Source organism: Octopus bimaculoides, chromosome 10 (assembly GCF_046866305.1).
Source record: "Octopus bimaculoides isolate indiv1 chromosome 10, ASM4686630v1, whole genome shotgun sequence".
Classification (NCBI taxonomy): domain Eukaryota; kingdom Metazoa; phylum Mollusca; class Cephalopoda; order Octopoda; family Octopodidae; genus Octopus; species Octopus bimaculoides.
Window position 1 is genome coordinate 89,799,758 of NC_142937.1, and position 16,801 is coordinate 89,816,558.

The 16,801-nt window shown below is 34.2% G+C and overlaps 1 protein-coding gene across 1 annotated transcript in view; it reads left to right on the plus strand.

Moving 5' to 3' along the window:
• Positions 1–16,801, plus strand: part of LOC128248841 (uncharacterized) — a 353,886-nt gene that overhangs the window by 210,477 nt on the left and 126,608 nt on the right. The window contains exons 115-125 of the mRNA XM_089358260.1: positions 1,329–1,559; positions 2,005–2,172; positions 3,971–4,210; positions 5,515–5,748; positions 7,636–7,806; positions 8,468–8,638; positions 9,509–9,748; positions 11,277–11,510; positions 13,775–13,945; positions 14,524–14,763; positions 15,952–16,185. Of these exons, the coding sequence (XP_089214386.1) occupies positions 1,329–1,559; positions 2,005–2,172; positions 3,971–4,210; positions 5,515–5,748; positions 7,636–7,806; positions 8,468–8,638; positions 9,509–9,748; positions 11,277–11,510; positions 13,775–13,945; positions 14,524–14,763; positions 15,952–16,185 (2,334 nt within the window). The remainder of the gene's footprint in view (positions 1–1,328; positions 1,560–2,004; positions 2,173–3,970; positions 4,211–5,514; positions 5,749–7,635; positions 7,807–8,467; positions 8,639–9,508; positions 9,749–11,276; positions 11,511–13,774; positions 13,946–14,523; positions 14,764–15,951; positions 16,186–16,801) is intronic.

Genomic DNA, 16,801 nt, shown 5'->3' on the forward strand with positions numbered 1-16,801 from the left:
TTATCATTGGAATTCTCTTTCCTTTTTTTCCTGAGATTTGTGATTTCATTTGTACTTCATAGTATGTAGACAGCCAAATCTGTAAAGACATTGACAGGTTTACAAATAAGGACAGAAAAAAATGCAATATTAAGAATTGTAAATACTTTTAAGGCATTCTTACTGAGAATTTATTCACCTTGAACAATTTTATGCATGCTTTTGATCGTATTTATATGTAAGAAAAGAAAGCGTTCTTATTTTCCTTAAACCTGAATAGTAATAATAGTGGTGGTGGTGGTGGTGGGAGTAACACTTTTATGCATAGGTTCACTTGCATTTTTATGTAAGAAAAGAAACTTCTTATTTTCCTTACACCTGAGTAGCAGTCGTGGTGGTGGCGGTGGTGGTGGTGGTGGTGGTGGTGGCAGCAACAGCTACTGTAACATCAGTTTCAGCAGCAACGGCCTTTTCATCATTTATCCATGTTTACCTTAGTGCTGTTATAGCGCAGTGCTGAGGTAATGCCAATCAATGTAGTTGTGTATTTCCTATATTTTGTCATGGTTAATATTGCAAGATCCCTTTCCTCTCACCAACCATTATACCACACAAAGAGAGTACATTTCCACATACCTCTAGAATCAGACCAATTGTCTGCTGGGACAAAAAGAATCCTTGCTGCTTAAAATAAGTTTCTCTTCAGAATAGTTCCATGGTATGAAGAACAACACAGCAAGCAGCACAACAAGTAGTCCTACCATCTGCTGGAGGATGGTAGAGGTTTGCTCCCCTGCTTGCAATATATACAGGGTGCAGGTTGCACTGGTAACCAACTGGTGGAGGATCTGCCTAGAGTTAAAACAGTAGTAAAGTCGAACAGCCATATTGATGTGGCAATAAATGTTTCTCATTATATATAATATATATATAATGAGAATTTTTAACTGAGCTGAAGCTGCAGATGTAACTGCTATATTTATCCTGGGCACCCTCAAATACAGAGGCACTGGCCTAACAATTTCAAGTAATATGAACAATCCCACTATGAATACATTTAGGAAGAATTTAACAGGATTCTTCAAGAAGTTTGATTTAAACATAAAGATTACTATCAATCTAACTACATTCAAATAACTCACAAATTGTTCCATAAATCACATGAATTCTGTTTAAGGCATCATTTTGTGGATCAATTATTTATTTAAAATAAATTGTCCATTCACAAGTCATCTGTCACATGCTTTCCAGTATTTAATGATGTTTGTGGTGCATGTAATGTGTTTGTGATTGATTGGGTAGGTGGATGAGTATAAAATGTATTCCTTGTTTTCTTTTTCTTTTTCCAGCTGATGTACCTTTGAAGCTTAAAAGAGTTAGTGTACCAAGAATGACTACTTTAGGACAACTTAAGAACAAGACCTTGAATGAGTGTAGTGAAGCTTGCTTTCAATATATAGGATGTAGCACTTATCAGTACAATGAGCAAACTAAGTTGTGTGATCTGAGTAATATGACTCAGTTGAGTAATGAACTTAAACCCAACAATGGAAGTTGGGATATATACATGACTTTGCCAGGTCAGTAGAAATTCTCCATTTTATTTATTGTATATGTCTTTGTGTATTTATATATACGTATACGAATGTGTATATATTTTTATATACACTAGCAAGGATACTTGATATTGCTTGGGATTAACATATGATATGGAAAACATATGATATAAATTTGTGTTCATCATTATTTCTCCTACATTTGCTCTGTTGTATATCATAACAAGTAATACTGCTAACTATAATAGTAATCAAACAATTATATTGAAAGTAGACTGAATGAAGATAATCTACAGGGAGGTCTAACTGTACTCACAAAAGATACTACATATATATATTTGTGCATGTGCATGCAAATATGTTTACTTTGTTCAGTCTTGTATTCTAAATTTGTCATTATCTCCTCTTTCTCACTTTTCTCCTAACATATATACACCAGTGATATTAATTTCTCTCATATCAATTCCAGTCTTGACAACAATTGACTGTGGACCACCAAAAGATGTTTCTGGTACATTGAGATCTTACAATACGACTTCCTATGAATCTAACGTAACCTATACTTGTCAAGATGGAGAAATTTTAAAGGCAGCATGTAAAGAGAACAATAAATGGGCTCCAGAAGTGTCTTGTAAAGGTAATGTAAATAGGTTCTCTCTTTTTGACTCTGTCTTTGTAATTTTGTTTTAGTTTTGTGTTCAAAGTTTATGTCAGAGAAAGACTAGCTGTGTCCGTGACAATTTCCATGGTATTTGTGACTGGTGGGAGGGAGAAGAGAATTCATTCTCAGACCAGAGACCTCCCCAAATTCTTGCAATACAACAGACTTCATTAAAGATACTCAAGAGCTGGGTAATGATATTGATTTGGCTGATAGATTAAGTCTTCCACCAAAGAAAGTGTGGAAGTATTTTCTCCCCAGCAGGCTTCTGCTAGTTTCCTTCCACCAAATGTTATCAACAAAGCTTAGCTGTGGAGCAGATTTTTAGCCACAGAGCCAGAAGTCCAAACAGTGCTACAATATTATGAAGTTGACTTATTACTTCCATAGCTATACCTCAGCTCATTTTGGCAGTTTTTCTCTTAATTTCTAACTTGAACATTCTCATCCATACAGTGTGCCATCATCCAAAATTCTGTATAATACATGGCACTGAGTTCTTCTATACTAGAAGTCAGCCATAATCTAAAACAGATTTCTGATTCTCAAATAATATTCCATTCCACCATCCTAAATTATAATGAAACAAATAATGATGGTTTCTGATTGGAGGTAAAAAATACAACTTTTATGTTGCAGAAGTTTATTCAACATCATCTGTTCCATTACTTGACTGTTATTTTGCGTTCTTGACTACCACAAGAGTGACAGAGAGAGTTGACTTGGTCTGTATTTGTTAACATTTCATCCAATGCTGAAACAAGTATTTATTTATACATTTAAAATGCAAATGAGAATGATGATGCCGTCCTTTGGAATGTAGAAGGATCTCTATTTAGGATGATTTGAAGTGCTCCACCATCGTTCTTTACTTCAAGTACAAGTGTCCTATCTAATTATTGCTCTCTGACATAGAGGTTTATGCATTGTGGGCCCCCAAATGCTCTCATTCTTCTTACAACTCCGCAATACTTTTGATAAATTTTCTTGAGAAGAGTATCTTCTTTTCCATCCTCAACTTCTTGACAAGTAAAACCTTAATAATACAAATTAGGGATTGACCAAAGAGCAAAGTCCCAATTACCAGACCTTTGAATCTCATCCACTACACAACCTTTTTTGCTATAGCTACCAGACAGAGGAAAACTACCTTTTGCACTCAGTTAAAGGAGGATGTGGGGCAATCATCATAATGGAATTTTCTGACAGATTTGAAACACACACAATAGCTGCTGTTTTACATGAATCTATAAGTCAATAATGCCTGGACACTGAATGAGTGCCTGTAACATTAATTTGTTACTCTGTGCACATCTTGGATGGCACAGTCTGATGGTATATTCATGACTAGATTTTCTTTTGGGTGGGGGACTAGAAGAGTTCTTTGTTAGCATTGCCAGGAAGTTGCCTGTAGTATTCCCAGACCAAAAACATTTTTGAAACCAACTTGCCACCTCATTTACATGAAAGTCCGGAACATTCCTGAGAATATCAGTGCTCTTTCCCCTCCACTAATCTTCAATATATTGTTAGAGTGTAATGCCCACCAATTCCATTACCCAAGTCAGGTTTGACCCTTTGACCACATTAGATAATCTGGCCTTCCCTTTTTAAGATTGTGGAGGGCCAATAAAATAAAAATACTAGTCAAGTGTAGGAGCCAGTTTAATCAATTAACCCCTACCTCAAATTTTTGTCCTTTTTGTTTTCTATGTTTGAAATTATTATTACTGTTGATGTTGTTTCCATTTGTCTAAATTTTATTTAATTCTAGTTGCTCAGATCCATTTTGTGAAAGTAAAAGGTGCAGCTCTGGATGTATCTGGGAAAACATTGTGGAAAGAGAAAAAAGTAACACCAGAAGCCTGTGCAAATGAATGTCTGACTGATAAAAAATGTTTATCATTTGAAATAATGAAAAAAAGTGGGATGTGTTATTTATCAAAAGAAACTGCAGCTACCTCTAAGGAAATGAAATCAGACAAAAGCAAAGATTACTACCAAAAAGTAAAACGTAATTATTCTTTGGGTTTTATCAGTGGAATTCTCTTTCCTTTTTTTCCTGAGATTTGTGATTCTATTTGTACTTCATTGTATATAGACAACCATTTCTGAAAAAGTATTGACAGGTTTACCTGTGAGGACAGATATTGAAATGTTCATGAAAAAAAGTGTTATGAAAGTATAGTAAATATTCTTAGGGCATTTTCACACGGAGTTGGTTCACATTGAACACTATTATGCATGTTTTCTAAGGCCCTTAGATTTTGGGTCATTCTTCCACACCTGAAATTTCTTCTGGAGGTCAGATAGTGATTCAGCTATAAGCACAAGGTAATCAGAGTAGAGGAGCTCTCAGGAGCAGTCAGTTTTAAATTTCTCTGTTAAGGCCTGGAGGGCTATTATAGACAAGAGGGGGCTGAGAATTAATCCTTGGTGAACTCCTTCCTGTACACTGAATTCATTACTGTACTCATTCCCAACCTTCACCTTACTGGCAGCATCCCTGAACATAGCTTGTACAGCACCCACTAACCATTCATCTGTCCCTAGCTTCTACATTGACGACTAGATAAGGGAGTGGGAGACCCTGTCAAAGGCTTTCTCCACCTCAGTGAAAGCCAAGTACAGAAGTTTATTTTTGGCTAAACACTGCTGCTGTTTCCTTACCAGGAATATAGCATCAGTCATGCTTCTATAAATCCAAACTGCATCTCATCAACGCTAGATCATCAAGTTTAGATACTCATGTAGAAGTACCATATAGCTGAAAGTTTGAATAAAATATCTGAAAGTCATCTGGTTCATTATATTTTAAATGGACAATTTATTATAAAAATACAATCCATCCAAAAATTATTTTTCTGCATGAAATACCCTTCTCATAATTGATGTAAGTTCTAGTACATCATGAGTCACACATGGAACCTTGCCTCATGGTTTTAGGTTGTAGATAATACATTTGTACACCCCTCTTCTGATGGTGTGCTTTTGTTTAAGATTAAATGACCACAAGGACACTTCACATGCTGGTTGACATTGTTTTGAATTATGTTTAAATTGTACAAAAGCACACCATTAGAAAAGGAAGGTACAAATGGATTACATGCAACTTAAGTTTTGAAACAAGGTTTCAAATGAGTCTGAAGATGTGGATCAATTATTTGTTTATAATAAATTGCCAAATCCATGCCAGCAAGGAAAACAGTCAGTGATACTCATTTTTAAAAGAAATTATGCACCAGATGCTGTATAAAATTTAATATGTGTATAAGAGAGTATAAAATGTACTTTTTGTTTCCTTTCTATTTTTTCCAGCCTCTGATGATCTTTTCACATTTAAAAAAACTTCTATACCAGAGAAGGATACATTAAAACGACTGAAGAACATGAACTTCAAGAACTGTTATGAAGCTTGTTATAAAAATTCAGAATGTCACTCTTTTGAGTATAATAAAAAAGCTAAGCTCTGTGATCACAGTAATGCAACTCACTTGACTCATGACCTTCAACCCAATAAAAAGGGTTGGGATACTTACGTCATTAACCCAGGTCAGTAAAATGCTTTCATTTTAGTTTTTGAGTGTGCACGTGCATGTATATGTTCATGTGTATATACATAAAGATATACATGTTTATAATACACACATGCACACACACATATAAGTGTACATCAGTTCAAAGGGACCCTGTAGCTCATAGTCAACAGCTTGTTAGCATCTCACATACATGAGGCTTGAATAAAACAATCACAGGAAAAACTAATCAATCAATAAGATTTATTAATTTATTTATATTACATTCATTTCATTCCATAAATGACTTTATGAAGTAATTTTGATAAGATAACAGATTCTGCACAACTCCAGGTTCAGTTGTAACTTACTTTACACAGTATATGATAAATAAACATATGAATAATAAAAATGGACGAATCCATTTAAGTACAACACATGTTTCTGAAGCTGATACATTCACACTATAAGTGTGATTACATCATATTAGTATCAAATCAAATTCCACATTGTCTGTTGATGTGGAATTGAAGTATATTCTGACACAATTATACTTATATTTGAATTTTTGTTTTGTTTTGCAAATATGTTGTACTTTCTTGCTAAATAAGTCACCTGTAGTTGGATACATGTCACAAATTGAATTGGCTATGACACCACAAAAGTTGACTTAGAATCAGTTTAACAGATTCTATCAGTTGGTGCTATTAAGTTACACGTGACAAAAGAGTAGTTAATAGACCTAATGCAGTGACCAGGCTCTCAAATTGTCTTAAGTATTGTGATCAGGGCAATCAAGGATAGGAAGGTAGGAAAAGCAGCTGGTTCATCAGGAATCATTACTGTTAGGCTTAAAATATCTGGCAAATTGGATTACAGGCTAGTTACTAAAGTAATACAGGAAAAATCATAAACAATGATTAGAGTAGCCTCAACTACTACAAATACAACAGTGATGCACTAGAGAGAGGAGACCACAGAAGAATCAGATTTTTATTAATGTTATGACAGTGACAGAAAGGGTAATTTATTAAGAACAAGAATAGACTGCATAAGACGCTTTATGCTGTGTTCCTAGTGAAAGTTGTTGAAATATTTAGCTAACAGCAAACTCCTATATTTAGCATTGATCAATATAGAGAAGGCCTTGATCAGAGTCACATGTTCTGTGGTTTTATAAGCAAGGTAGGAATAGATGGATGTCTTATGAAGGCCATACAGTCTTTGGACGGAGGTGCATTCAGCAAAGTGAGAGTCAGTGATACGTCCCACAATGCATTTGCAATACCAGTGCTGATACCTGTTGGCTTGCAGGTGGGATACTCTGTTGGCTTTCAGAGGAAATCAGCTCCATGTGTACATCTTGCAAGATTCTGATAACAACTAGAAAATTCCACAAAACAGTGATATTGACGGACATTAAACGATGATGATAATGATTTTAATACAGTTTACAAGTAACACTATACTTATTTAAGTAGAATTTGACTAATTTGCTCTTTTAGATACAGAAAAAAGTGACTAATTAGACAAACTTACATTTTAGCTGAACAGTTTTGTACTATAAATTTAAAAGATGAGAACTGTCAAGAGTGATAAATTAGAAGAACTGGCATTCTTTGCTGCAATATTTTAAGTAAAAAGTTTCTTATTCTTTACTTTACTTTACTTGAAGTAATAGTTTGTCCTATACTTTTACAGGTATAATAACTTGTCCTGTAGTTTTCCATGTTTATAATCTTAAGAATATTACTTTTCATGCTTGCATTTTTCAATGTAATACACATATGTTTCTATATGTGTGAGCAATTTTCTTCAAATTGATTCACATATTGATTTGTTTTAACCTTGTCATAATCTCCTCATTGTCACCCTCCTCGTAAAATGCACACACCAATGTATCAATTTCTGTTTTCAATTCCAGCTCATGACAAAATAAACTGTGCACCACCAAGAGAGATTGTTGGTGCATCAAAGTACTACAGTTCCACCACCTACAGAAGTGAAGTGACCTACACATGTCCACATGGAGGCAAACTAAAGTCAAAATGCGGAAAGGACTATAAATGGACTTCAGTAAATTCTACCTGTGAAGGTAATGCAAATAGCTGCTCTCTTTTTGTCTCTGTCTATGTGATTTTGTTTTATTTTTATGCTAAATGTCTTTGTCTAACTCTATGGCAATTTCTACAGTGATTGTGGGTGGTGGGAGGTAGGAAGGAAGCTTTCCTCAGATCGGAGACCTCTTCAAATGCTTGCAACAGAGTGGACATCATCAATTCTACCGAAGGGCCAGGTATTAAAATGGATGATGGATTAAGTCTGCCAACCAAATAGGAGAAATGCAGAAGTTTCTCCTTTCAGCAGGCTTCCACATAGCTTTCAGCTACCAAATTTCATCCTTTGTTGCGGAGCAAATTTTTAACCACATAAGCAAGACTCCACCCAGGACCACAGAGTTGTGAAGTAACCCCAGAAATAGGGTTAAAATTTAAAAGATCAATATATAGGGCGTTTGCTGGAAAATCCAATTTCTGTGTGTCCTTAGTGTTTATTGTTCCTCCACATCTGCCACATACAAGACTACTTTCTCTGTTAATCTTCCCATAGTTCTACTACTGCACCTCTCATATGTCCATATCTTGCACTGAGTATATCATATGGAATTCCTACCAATGCCTTTCCTACTCATTTAGCAGGGTACACACACATAATTTACATGCAACATTGATGTCAATTTCTGTTTTCAATTTCAGCTTATGAAGACATTGACTGTGGAAATCCAAAAGACATTGCTGGTGCCACAAACTCCTATGAAACCACCACCTATAAATCTGAAGTGACCTATACTTGCCCAGAGGGAGAACAACTAAAGTCAGTATGCGAAAAAAACAACAAATGGACTCCAGTTGTGGAAACCTGTAACGGTAACATAAGTAGCTTCTTTCTTGTTCTCTCTGTCTATGCAATTTTGTTTTAATTTTGTGTTAAATGCATTTGTCAGAGGAAGACTGACTGAATACATGACTAGTTCCTCAATGTCTGTGGGGGAGAACTAGTTATTTTCAGACCAGGGATCTCACAGACGCTTGCAACAAAGTGGTAGGGTAAAATTATGTTGATGTCTTATTTTGGTCATGAAATTCAGAAGAGAGAGCCTTGTGAATATAATCACATTTTTTTTTTCATCTCATTGAAAGTAAAATTTTGATGAATTAAAATTTCTTGACTTGCTACTTGAAGTAGTGAGTGTCCATATTTACTATATATTTATATGATTCACAAGATGGTGATGGAAGGGAAATGATTTTTGATTTCCAAGACAAACCTTTTCAAAATAGTAAAGTGGTGAGCTACATCCTTTTACATTCTCAGTTCAAATTCAAACAACTATTATAATTCTGAGGTTGATTTATTTTCATTTATATATTTACTATATATATTTACTACTCAGTGTGTGGCCTTCTATTTGAGTTAGGAACCACTATCATTAATATTGTTATCATCAATAATAATTATAATTATTCTTGTTGTTAAGAGTAATAGGTTGACACAATCATCTGAGCATCAGACAAAATGTGTTGTGTTATCTGCTCTGCTTCTTTAGCTTCAGAGTTCAAATGCTGCTGATATTTTGTCCTCTCAGGACCAATGAAATATGATACTGGTCAGGTGTAGATGCCAATTTCATTGATCAATTCCTACCTCAAAGTTCTGACTTGTTTTTTATGATGGTAAATTATTATAGTTGTTGTTGATGTTATTGTTTATTGGTTTCAATTTTGTTTTAATTCTAGATCCTCAGATCCATTTTGTGAAAGTAAAAGGTGCAGCTCTGGATGTGCCAGGGAAATTATTGTGGAAGAAAAAAAATGTAACAGCAAAAGCCTGTGCAGAAAAATGTTTGTCAGACAAAAAATGTTTATCATTTGAAATAAATAAAGAAAATGGAAAATGTTTCTTATCAAAGCAAACTGCAAGTTCCTCCAAGAAAATAAAGAAAGTCAAGAACAAAGATTACTACCAACGAGTAAAATGTAATTATTCTGTAGTATATTCTGCTTGTGTATTCTTGCACTGAGTGGGTGCTACATAATTTCCTTACATCAATTTGTTTTGAATTAAGAAAAGCGTCCAAACAATAATGATACTCTTTATTGTTTATGTACAATATGTACAATATGTACAATTTAGTCAATCATCAATAGAACGTTACACACACAACACTCTTCTGTTTGGTATATATTTTGGTACATTCAAAATAGACTTTTATCATGAACATGTAACAAATGTTCATTAGGACAGTCAACAACAATTGAAATATATAACTTGAAACATCTCGAATTTATGAGTTGGTAATTAAACAGCAAAACTAGAGTTGATCAAACACCTGTGAGAAACAATCTCACAGAAACTCCAGCAGCAAACAGAGCTGGTCAAGTTCCATGCGTCTGGGACAAGAGCATAGGTGAATTGCTAGTGAAAACACGTCTGCAATGTTCAACGGCTGAACCTCGAGTCAAAAACGCTAGCGAGAAACGCGATGAAATTTTTTCGCAAGTTTTAAGCACATGCTCTTGAGGGAACTTCTGTAGGCCTTCCAGAAGATTCTGACCCGCGCATGCATGCTGAAAATTCTCAAAAATGACTTCACTACAATTCTTAGTATTTTATTATAAGAATTATCCTCTCCTCTTCTTCTGAAATTTGTGATTCCATTTGAATTTCTAGATTACTTACGGACAACTATTTCTGTAAAGACATTGAAGGTTCATCTGTAAAAGAAAAAAAAATATTAAGAATTGAAAAAATTCTAAAAAGACATTGTCATACAGCATTTGTTCACCTTGAAAACTTTTATGTATGTTTTCAATTGTATGTTGTGTGCATGCATGCATGCATATGTGCATATCAGAAAGGAAATTCCTGTTCTCTTTCTTAAACCCACATAGTTGTAGTAGTGGTGGTGGCAGTGGTAGAAGCAGTGATTGTGGATTTTCTTTACCTCTCCATGTTGACATGGCTTTGACAGTACTTTTACAGCACAATGTCTCACTTCTAGTAGCTGTGCTACATAATCTAATATACAGAATAATAGAAAAAGTAATACCACGCTATGTAGTGCATTTCCTATATTTTCTCATAGTTAATATAGCAAGATACCCTTCCTATCATTTTCCCACAAATATAATTTTTTATTGTTTGAGGAATTCATTATGATTAGGAGTGTGCTGCAAAGCACTAATTACAACTGATAAAGTGGCAGAGCTGTCATACAGAGCAGAAATAAACAGGATTGGATCTGCACACAATTAAAAGAGAGGTGTACAAATATATTATCTGCAGCATAACTATGGAGACAAGGTTTCAAATAAGTCTGAAGATGTTCTACAAATCATATGCATTCTGAAAATTTATTTATTTGTTTATGATAAATTGACCATTTACAAAATTATGCACCACATGCTTTACAATATTTAACATATGCTAGGAAATGTGTATGTATGTGTCCTTGAGTGGGTAGATGCATATGAAATATATTTCTTGTTTTCTATTTTGTTTCAGCTGATGAAGGGCCTGTTATGTTGAAAAAGGTTAGCGTACCAAGTAAGGCTACTTTAGGACGGCTTAAGGATAAGACCTTAAAGAAGTGTAAAAATTCTTGTCAACAATATACAGGATGTAACTCTTATCAGTACAATGCTGAAGCTAAGTTGTGTGATCTGAGTAATGTGACTCAGTTGAATGATGAACTTAAACCCAACGATGGAAGTTGGGATATATTCTTAACTAACCCAGGTCAGTAGAGTGTTTCCATTTTATTTATTTTGTGCATGCCTGTGTGTATTATCATACATATGTGTGTGTATACATATCTGCCTCTGTCCTAAATATGCTTCATGTTCAGTCTGTTGAAAATTTATACATCATGTCCTTAGTATATTTCCCCCTCATTCCAGTCATGCAGCTTGTTTGTTCACAGTGCACCCACCCATTTCTTCCTTCTGTATCAGATACTTTCTTCTTCTTCTTATTTTTTTTTCTCGTCCTCCTCCTCTTTTTTTCTTCTTCCTTCTCCTCCTCCTTGGGAAACTTGTATCAGAAAACTTTTTCTTTCCTCACCACCCTTCCACTCACACCAACATTTTATTAACAACAGTATTGCAATATAAAAGGCATAGCTAGCATTCTCACCTCAGGAATGTGACTCCAGTTGACTAATTAATCAGTATTATTTATATTTCATAAACAATGGTTGTCTACTACACCCTCTTCTGGTAGATGCAGGGGGACAAACTGATATGGTTTACCTGTTGGCAACATCCATACAAACATATTCAGATGCTGAATGCTGTTCACTAACCACCTGTTCCCTCTTGTCATGCATTCCACATCCATAGAGTTAACACAGTCAATGTAGGCACATTGAAAGTTGGGTCTAGTAGTAAACTTGTCTAAATGCAAGAACAGAGACATGCAGATGTGTGGTGCATTCAAGAAGTAAGGTGGAGGGAACTTCAGCCAGGTTCATCTCAGGCAAAGAACGTAAGTGTAAAATATTCTGGGTAGATAATGGTGGTAGGCTAAATGGTGTAAGCATATTTCTAGATGAAAACTAAATGGATAAAGTGATCAAAATAGTTAGAATGTATGATAGGATACATATGCTTAGACTAGTTTTGCCAAGTAGTACAGCAACTGTACTACATTGTTGTTGGAGAGAAGTGTGTTCAGATGGATGGATACACTTGCACTTAGTGATTCTACAAGGAAAGAGTTTTCGGTCAGCCAATCTGTGACAAAATTAGAGAAATAAGTGACTGTGTGATAAACTTGAAAAAATTAATATGTGATATATATATATATATATATATATATATATATATATATATATATATATATATATAAAGCTTGAAACACATGTACCGCGGAATCCTTTGTAGTTTTGTTGTTATTTTTGGGATTTACAATTTATATATATATATATATATATATATATATATATATATATATATATATATACGTGTGTGTGTACACATATATAAGGGTTGGTCAAAATAATGAAAACATCTTAAAATTTCAAACAAATTTATTTTAATATGGAGTAGGACCGCCTTTGGCAGTAATTACAGCTGGAATTCTATGAGGTATGGACTCGTACAAAGTTTGAATTGTTTCCAAAGGAATTTTTGTCCATTCATCAGCTAAAACAGTCTCCAGTTCCTGTAGTGATGATGATGGAGGATATCGACTCCTTAATGTTTCCATTACGCTAGTGCCTGCCATATGAGCACCAACAATTTGACCTCTTTGAAAGTCCAATAGATCTGTCATTTTAATGAATTTTAATTACCTTTTTCTGATGATATCTGAAAAGAAACAGCAATTTTAGCAAAACATATTAAGCAACACTAATAATAAATAAAAAAACAAAAATAAACAAGCTTTTGACTGTTTTATAGATATTTTAAAATTATGATGCTAGGTGTTTCCATTATTTTGTCCAACCCCTGTGTGTGTGTATATATATATATATATATATATATATATATATATATATATATTAATGGCAATGGAAGCAACTCTAACAGAAATAGCAATAGTATCATAACTAATGATAATGCTAAGAATGGTAACAATGATACCATTGACAACAGCCACTAACAATGCAGACAGAATGGTCTAGCTCTGGAGAAGATTATGGGATTGATTAATAAATGTGATAATTGTATTTGGGAACTATGATTCTACAACCTCATCAGAAACATGCATAAGCTAGCTGGAATAAATTATGTGAATATCCATCATCTTTGTACCTTTTCTGTTATGCTCTGTAACTGTTGTATATACCAATTTTCCTTGGTGACTAAGCTTTTCACCAGGATCCTTAAGGATCACTTCCTTTCATGTGATATCTGTATGTCTGTATGCGTGTGCAAATGTCTTCAGTTTGTTATACAGTCAATATCTTTTATTCTAGACTTGTCCTTATCTCCTCATTCTCCCCCTCCTCCTCCTGCCATAGATTCACTATTGATATCAGTTTCTCTTATCACTTCCAGTTGTTACAAAAGTTAACTGTGGACCTCCAAAGGATGTTGTTGGTGCAAAGAAGTCCTACACTGACACCACCTATAAATCTGAAGTGACCTACACATGTCCAGGAGGACAACAGTTGAAGTCAAAGTGTAAAGATGACAATAAATGGACTCCAGTTGCATCCAATTGTGAAGGTAATGTAAATAGGTTCTCTCTTGTTGTCTCTGTCTATGTATTTTTGTTTAAATTTTTATTAAATATCTTTGTCAGAAGAAGAATGTCTGTATCCATGACAATTTCTATGGAATTTGTGGCTGGTTGAAGGGAGAGCGAGAGCTATCCTCAGACCAGAAAACTTTCCAAATTCATGCAACTGAGCAGACTTGCATAAGCTATCCATGGATGAGGTAATGGTATTAATTTGAGTGATGGATTAAGTTTACCATCCAAGAACATCAAGTGAGGAAGTGTGTTCTCTCCAGCAGGCTTCAGCATAGTTTCCATTCATTAAATTTCATTCCCAATCCTTAGTCATGAAGCAGATTGGGTAGCATCAACAATAATTATTTATGCTGGTGATGGATTGAGAAAATCATCAGAACATCAGACAAAACATTTCTGGCTCTTTTCCATGGCCAATAAAATAAAATACCAGTCAAGTGTAAGACCCACTTTAATCAGTCACTTCCGACCTCAAATTTTTGTCCTTTTTTTATGTTAGAAATTTTTGTTTTTGGTGTTTACAATTGTCTAAATCTTATTTTAATTCCAGTTTCTAAGATCCATTTTGTGAAAGTAAAAGGTGCAGTTCTGGATGTACCTGGGAAAACTTTGGCGAGTAATAAAAGTGTAACAGCAGATGTTTGTGCAGAAAGATGTTTGTCTGACAAAAATTGTTTATCATTTGAAATAACTGAAGAAACTGGAAAATGTTATTTATCAAAGGAATCTGCAGCTTTTTCCAAGAAAATAAAAGCAGCCAAAAGCAGAGATTACTACCAACGAGTAAATCGTAATTATTCTTTGTGTTTTTCTTTTCCACTAATTTTGAAATTTGTGATTCCATTTCTACTTTGTGATGCAGTTTTCTCTTATAGAATATCTACTTTTAAGTGGGGATAAATATTATATCTTGATATTAATACTGCCTCTGTCACTAATATGTATTTTTCAACAAGCTAACTGGCTAATCATGACACCAGCACATGTTCTCACACTGTGATTCTATATATTGCTGGTGAAGAGATGAATTGCAGCTACCTGTAGCAGTCAAGTGTCCAACATTGACAAGATCAAAGAAGGTTGAAATTACATGATCCAGTGATTTCGGTGCTGAACATAACAAGGATTTATCTCGCCACTAGCGATATAAACAAGAGTGCATTTTGCACCAAAATTCCAGTATGACTATCTCTCATGGTAACTACTTCGGTAGATGTTACTTTAGACTTTAAGTCAGACATTACACAAAGAATACTCCATGAAAAACTTAAGAAGTAGAACAGAAGACTTCATGGGAATTTCATCTTCTACTTCCAAGCTATAATATCAAATTCACTAGCAAGTATTACTGAAAAAATCTCCAATTTAGCCACAAATCTTTTATCTTCTATCTTTTAGCTGTTTCAGTCATTTGATTGTTGAGGCAACACCTTGAAGTATTTTAGTTGAACAAATCAACTCTAAGATTTATTTTTTGAAGCCAAGTACTTATTCTATCAGTCTCTTTTACTAAACTGCTAAGTTACAGCATTTCTCTGCATAATCACTCTTCTCAAAATGCATACGCAGTGTATTATATCATAAGACATACTTGGAAGCTCACCTCATTGTTTAAGTTGTACATAAATTATATGTACACCCTTCTTCTGTTGGTGTGCTTTTCTTTAAGATTAAATGGTTCTAACAACACTTGACACATTGGCTAAACACCTGTTGATCAGCACTTAGACAATACTAAATTAATCAATTAGAAAAAGATATACAAATGATACACACATTTTGAAAGAAGGTTTCAAATGAGTATGAAGATGGGCTAAAACTCACATGAATTCCAAGTTGTCATTTTGTGGATCAATTATTTGTTTATAATAAATTGTCCATTTAAATTAAATTATGCACCAGATGCTATATAATGTTTAATGTGTGTGTGTATGGGATTATGAAATGTAATTCTCATTTACTTTCTTTTTTTATCTAGCCAATAAAGATATTTTAAAATTTAAAAGAACTTCCATACCAAGAGAAGATGCATTTAAACGGCAGGAAAATATGACCTTAAAGGAGTGTGACCATGCTTGTCATCAAACTCCAGGATGTAATTCTTATGAGTATGATAAGAAAGCTAAGTTCTGTGATCAAAGTAATGCAACTCACTTGACTCATGACCTTCAACCAGATCAAAAGGATTGGGATATTTACGTCATTAACCCAGGTCAGTAGAGTGTTTTCATTTTATTTTATTATGCATGTACTTGCATGTAACTGCGTGTTTGTGTGTATTATTTACACATACATACATGTGTTTGTGCAATATATATATAGAGGCAATTATATATTTATATAGAGGCAATTATGTAAATAAACAAATTAGACAGATTAAATATATTAAATATCTATTATAGTAAAAGCAAAATTTTGTCTGTCTGGGACCCTTGTATCTCAGTCTACATTTGCTCTACAAAGACATATTATACCTTTTGGAATCAGAATGATCCCAGGATTGAAAATCTGCCCTTCATTTGGTTCTTGAACATCCAGTATTGGGATCTGATTTAAAAACATTTGGATTACTACTTCTTGCAGGTAAATATCTTTGTCTTTAAGGTATTTGTACGTTCTCCCTACAACATTACTTTACTTATTTAAAATTTTTGGCACTCCATCTATTTAAATACACTATTTACATTTCTCCCTCTATGCTTGAGAAGAGTTGTTAAGCCAAGTGATATCATAGCTATGGATGATGCTGGTGTCACGTAACTGGCATCCCTGCTTGTGGCACATAAAAAGCCAAATAAGACTGGTACAGCCTCCCAGCTTGCCAGCCC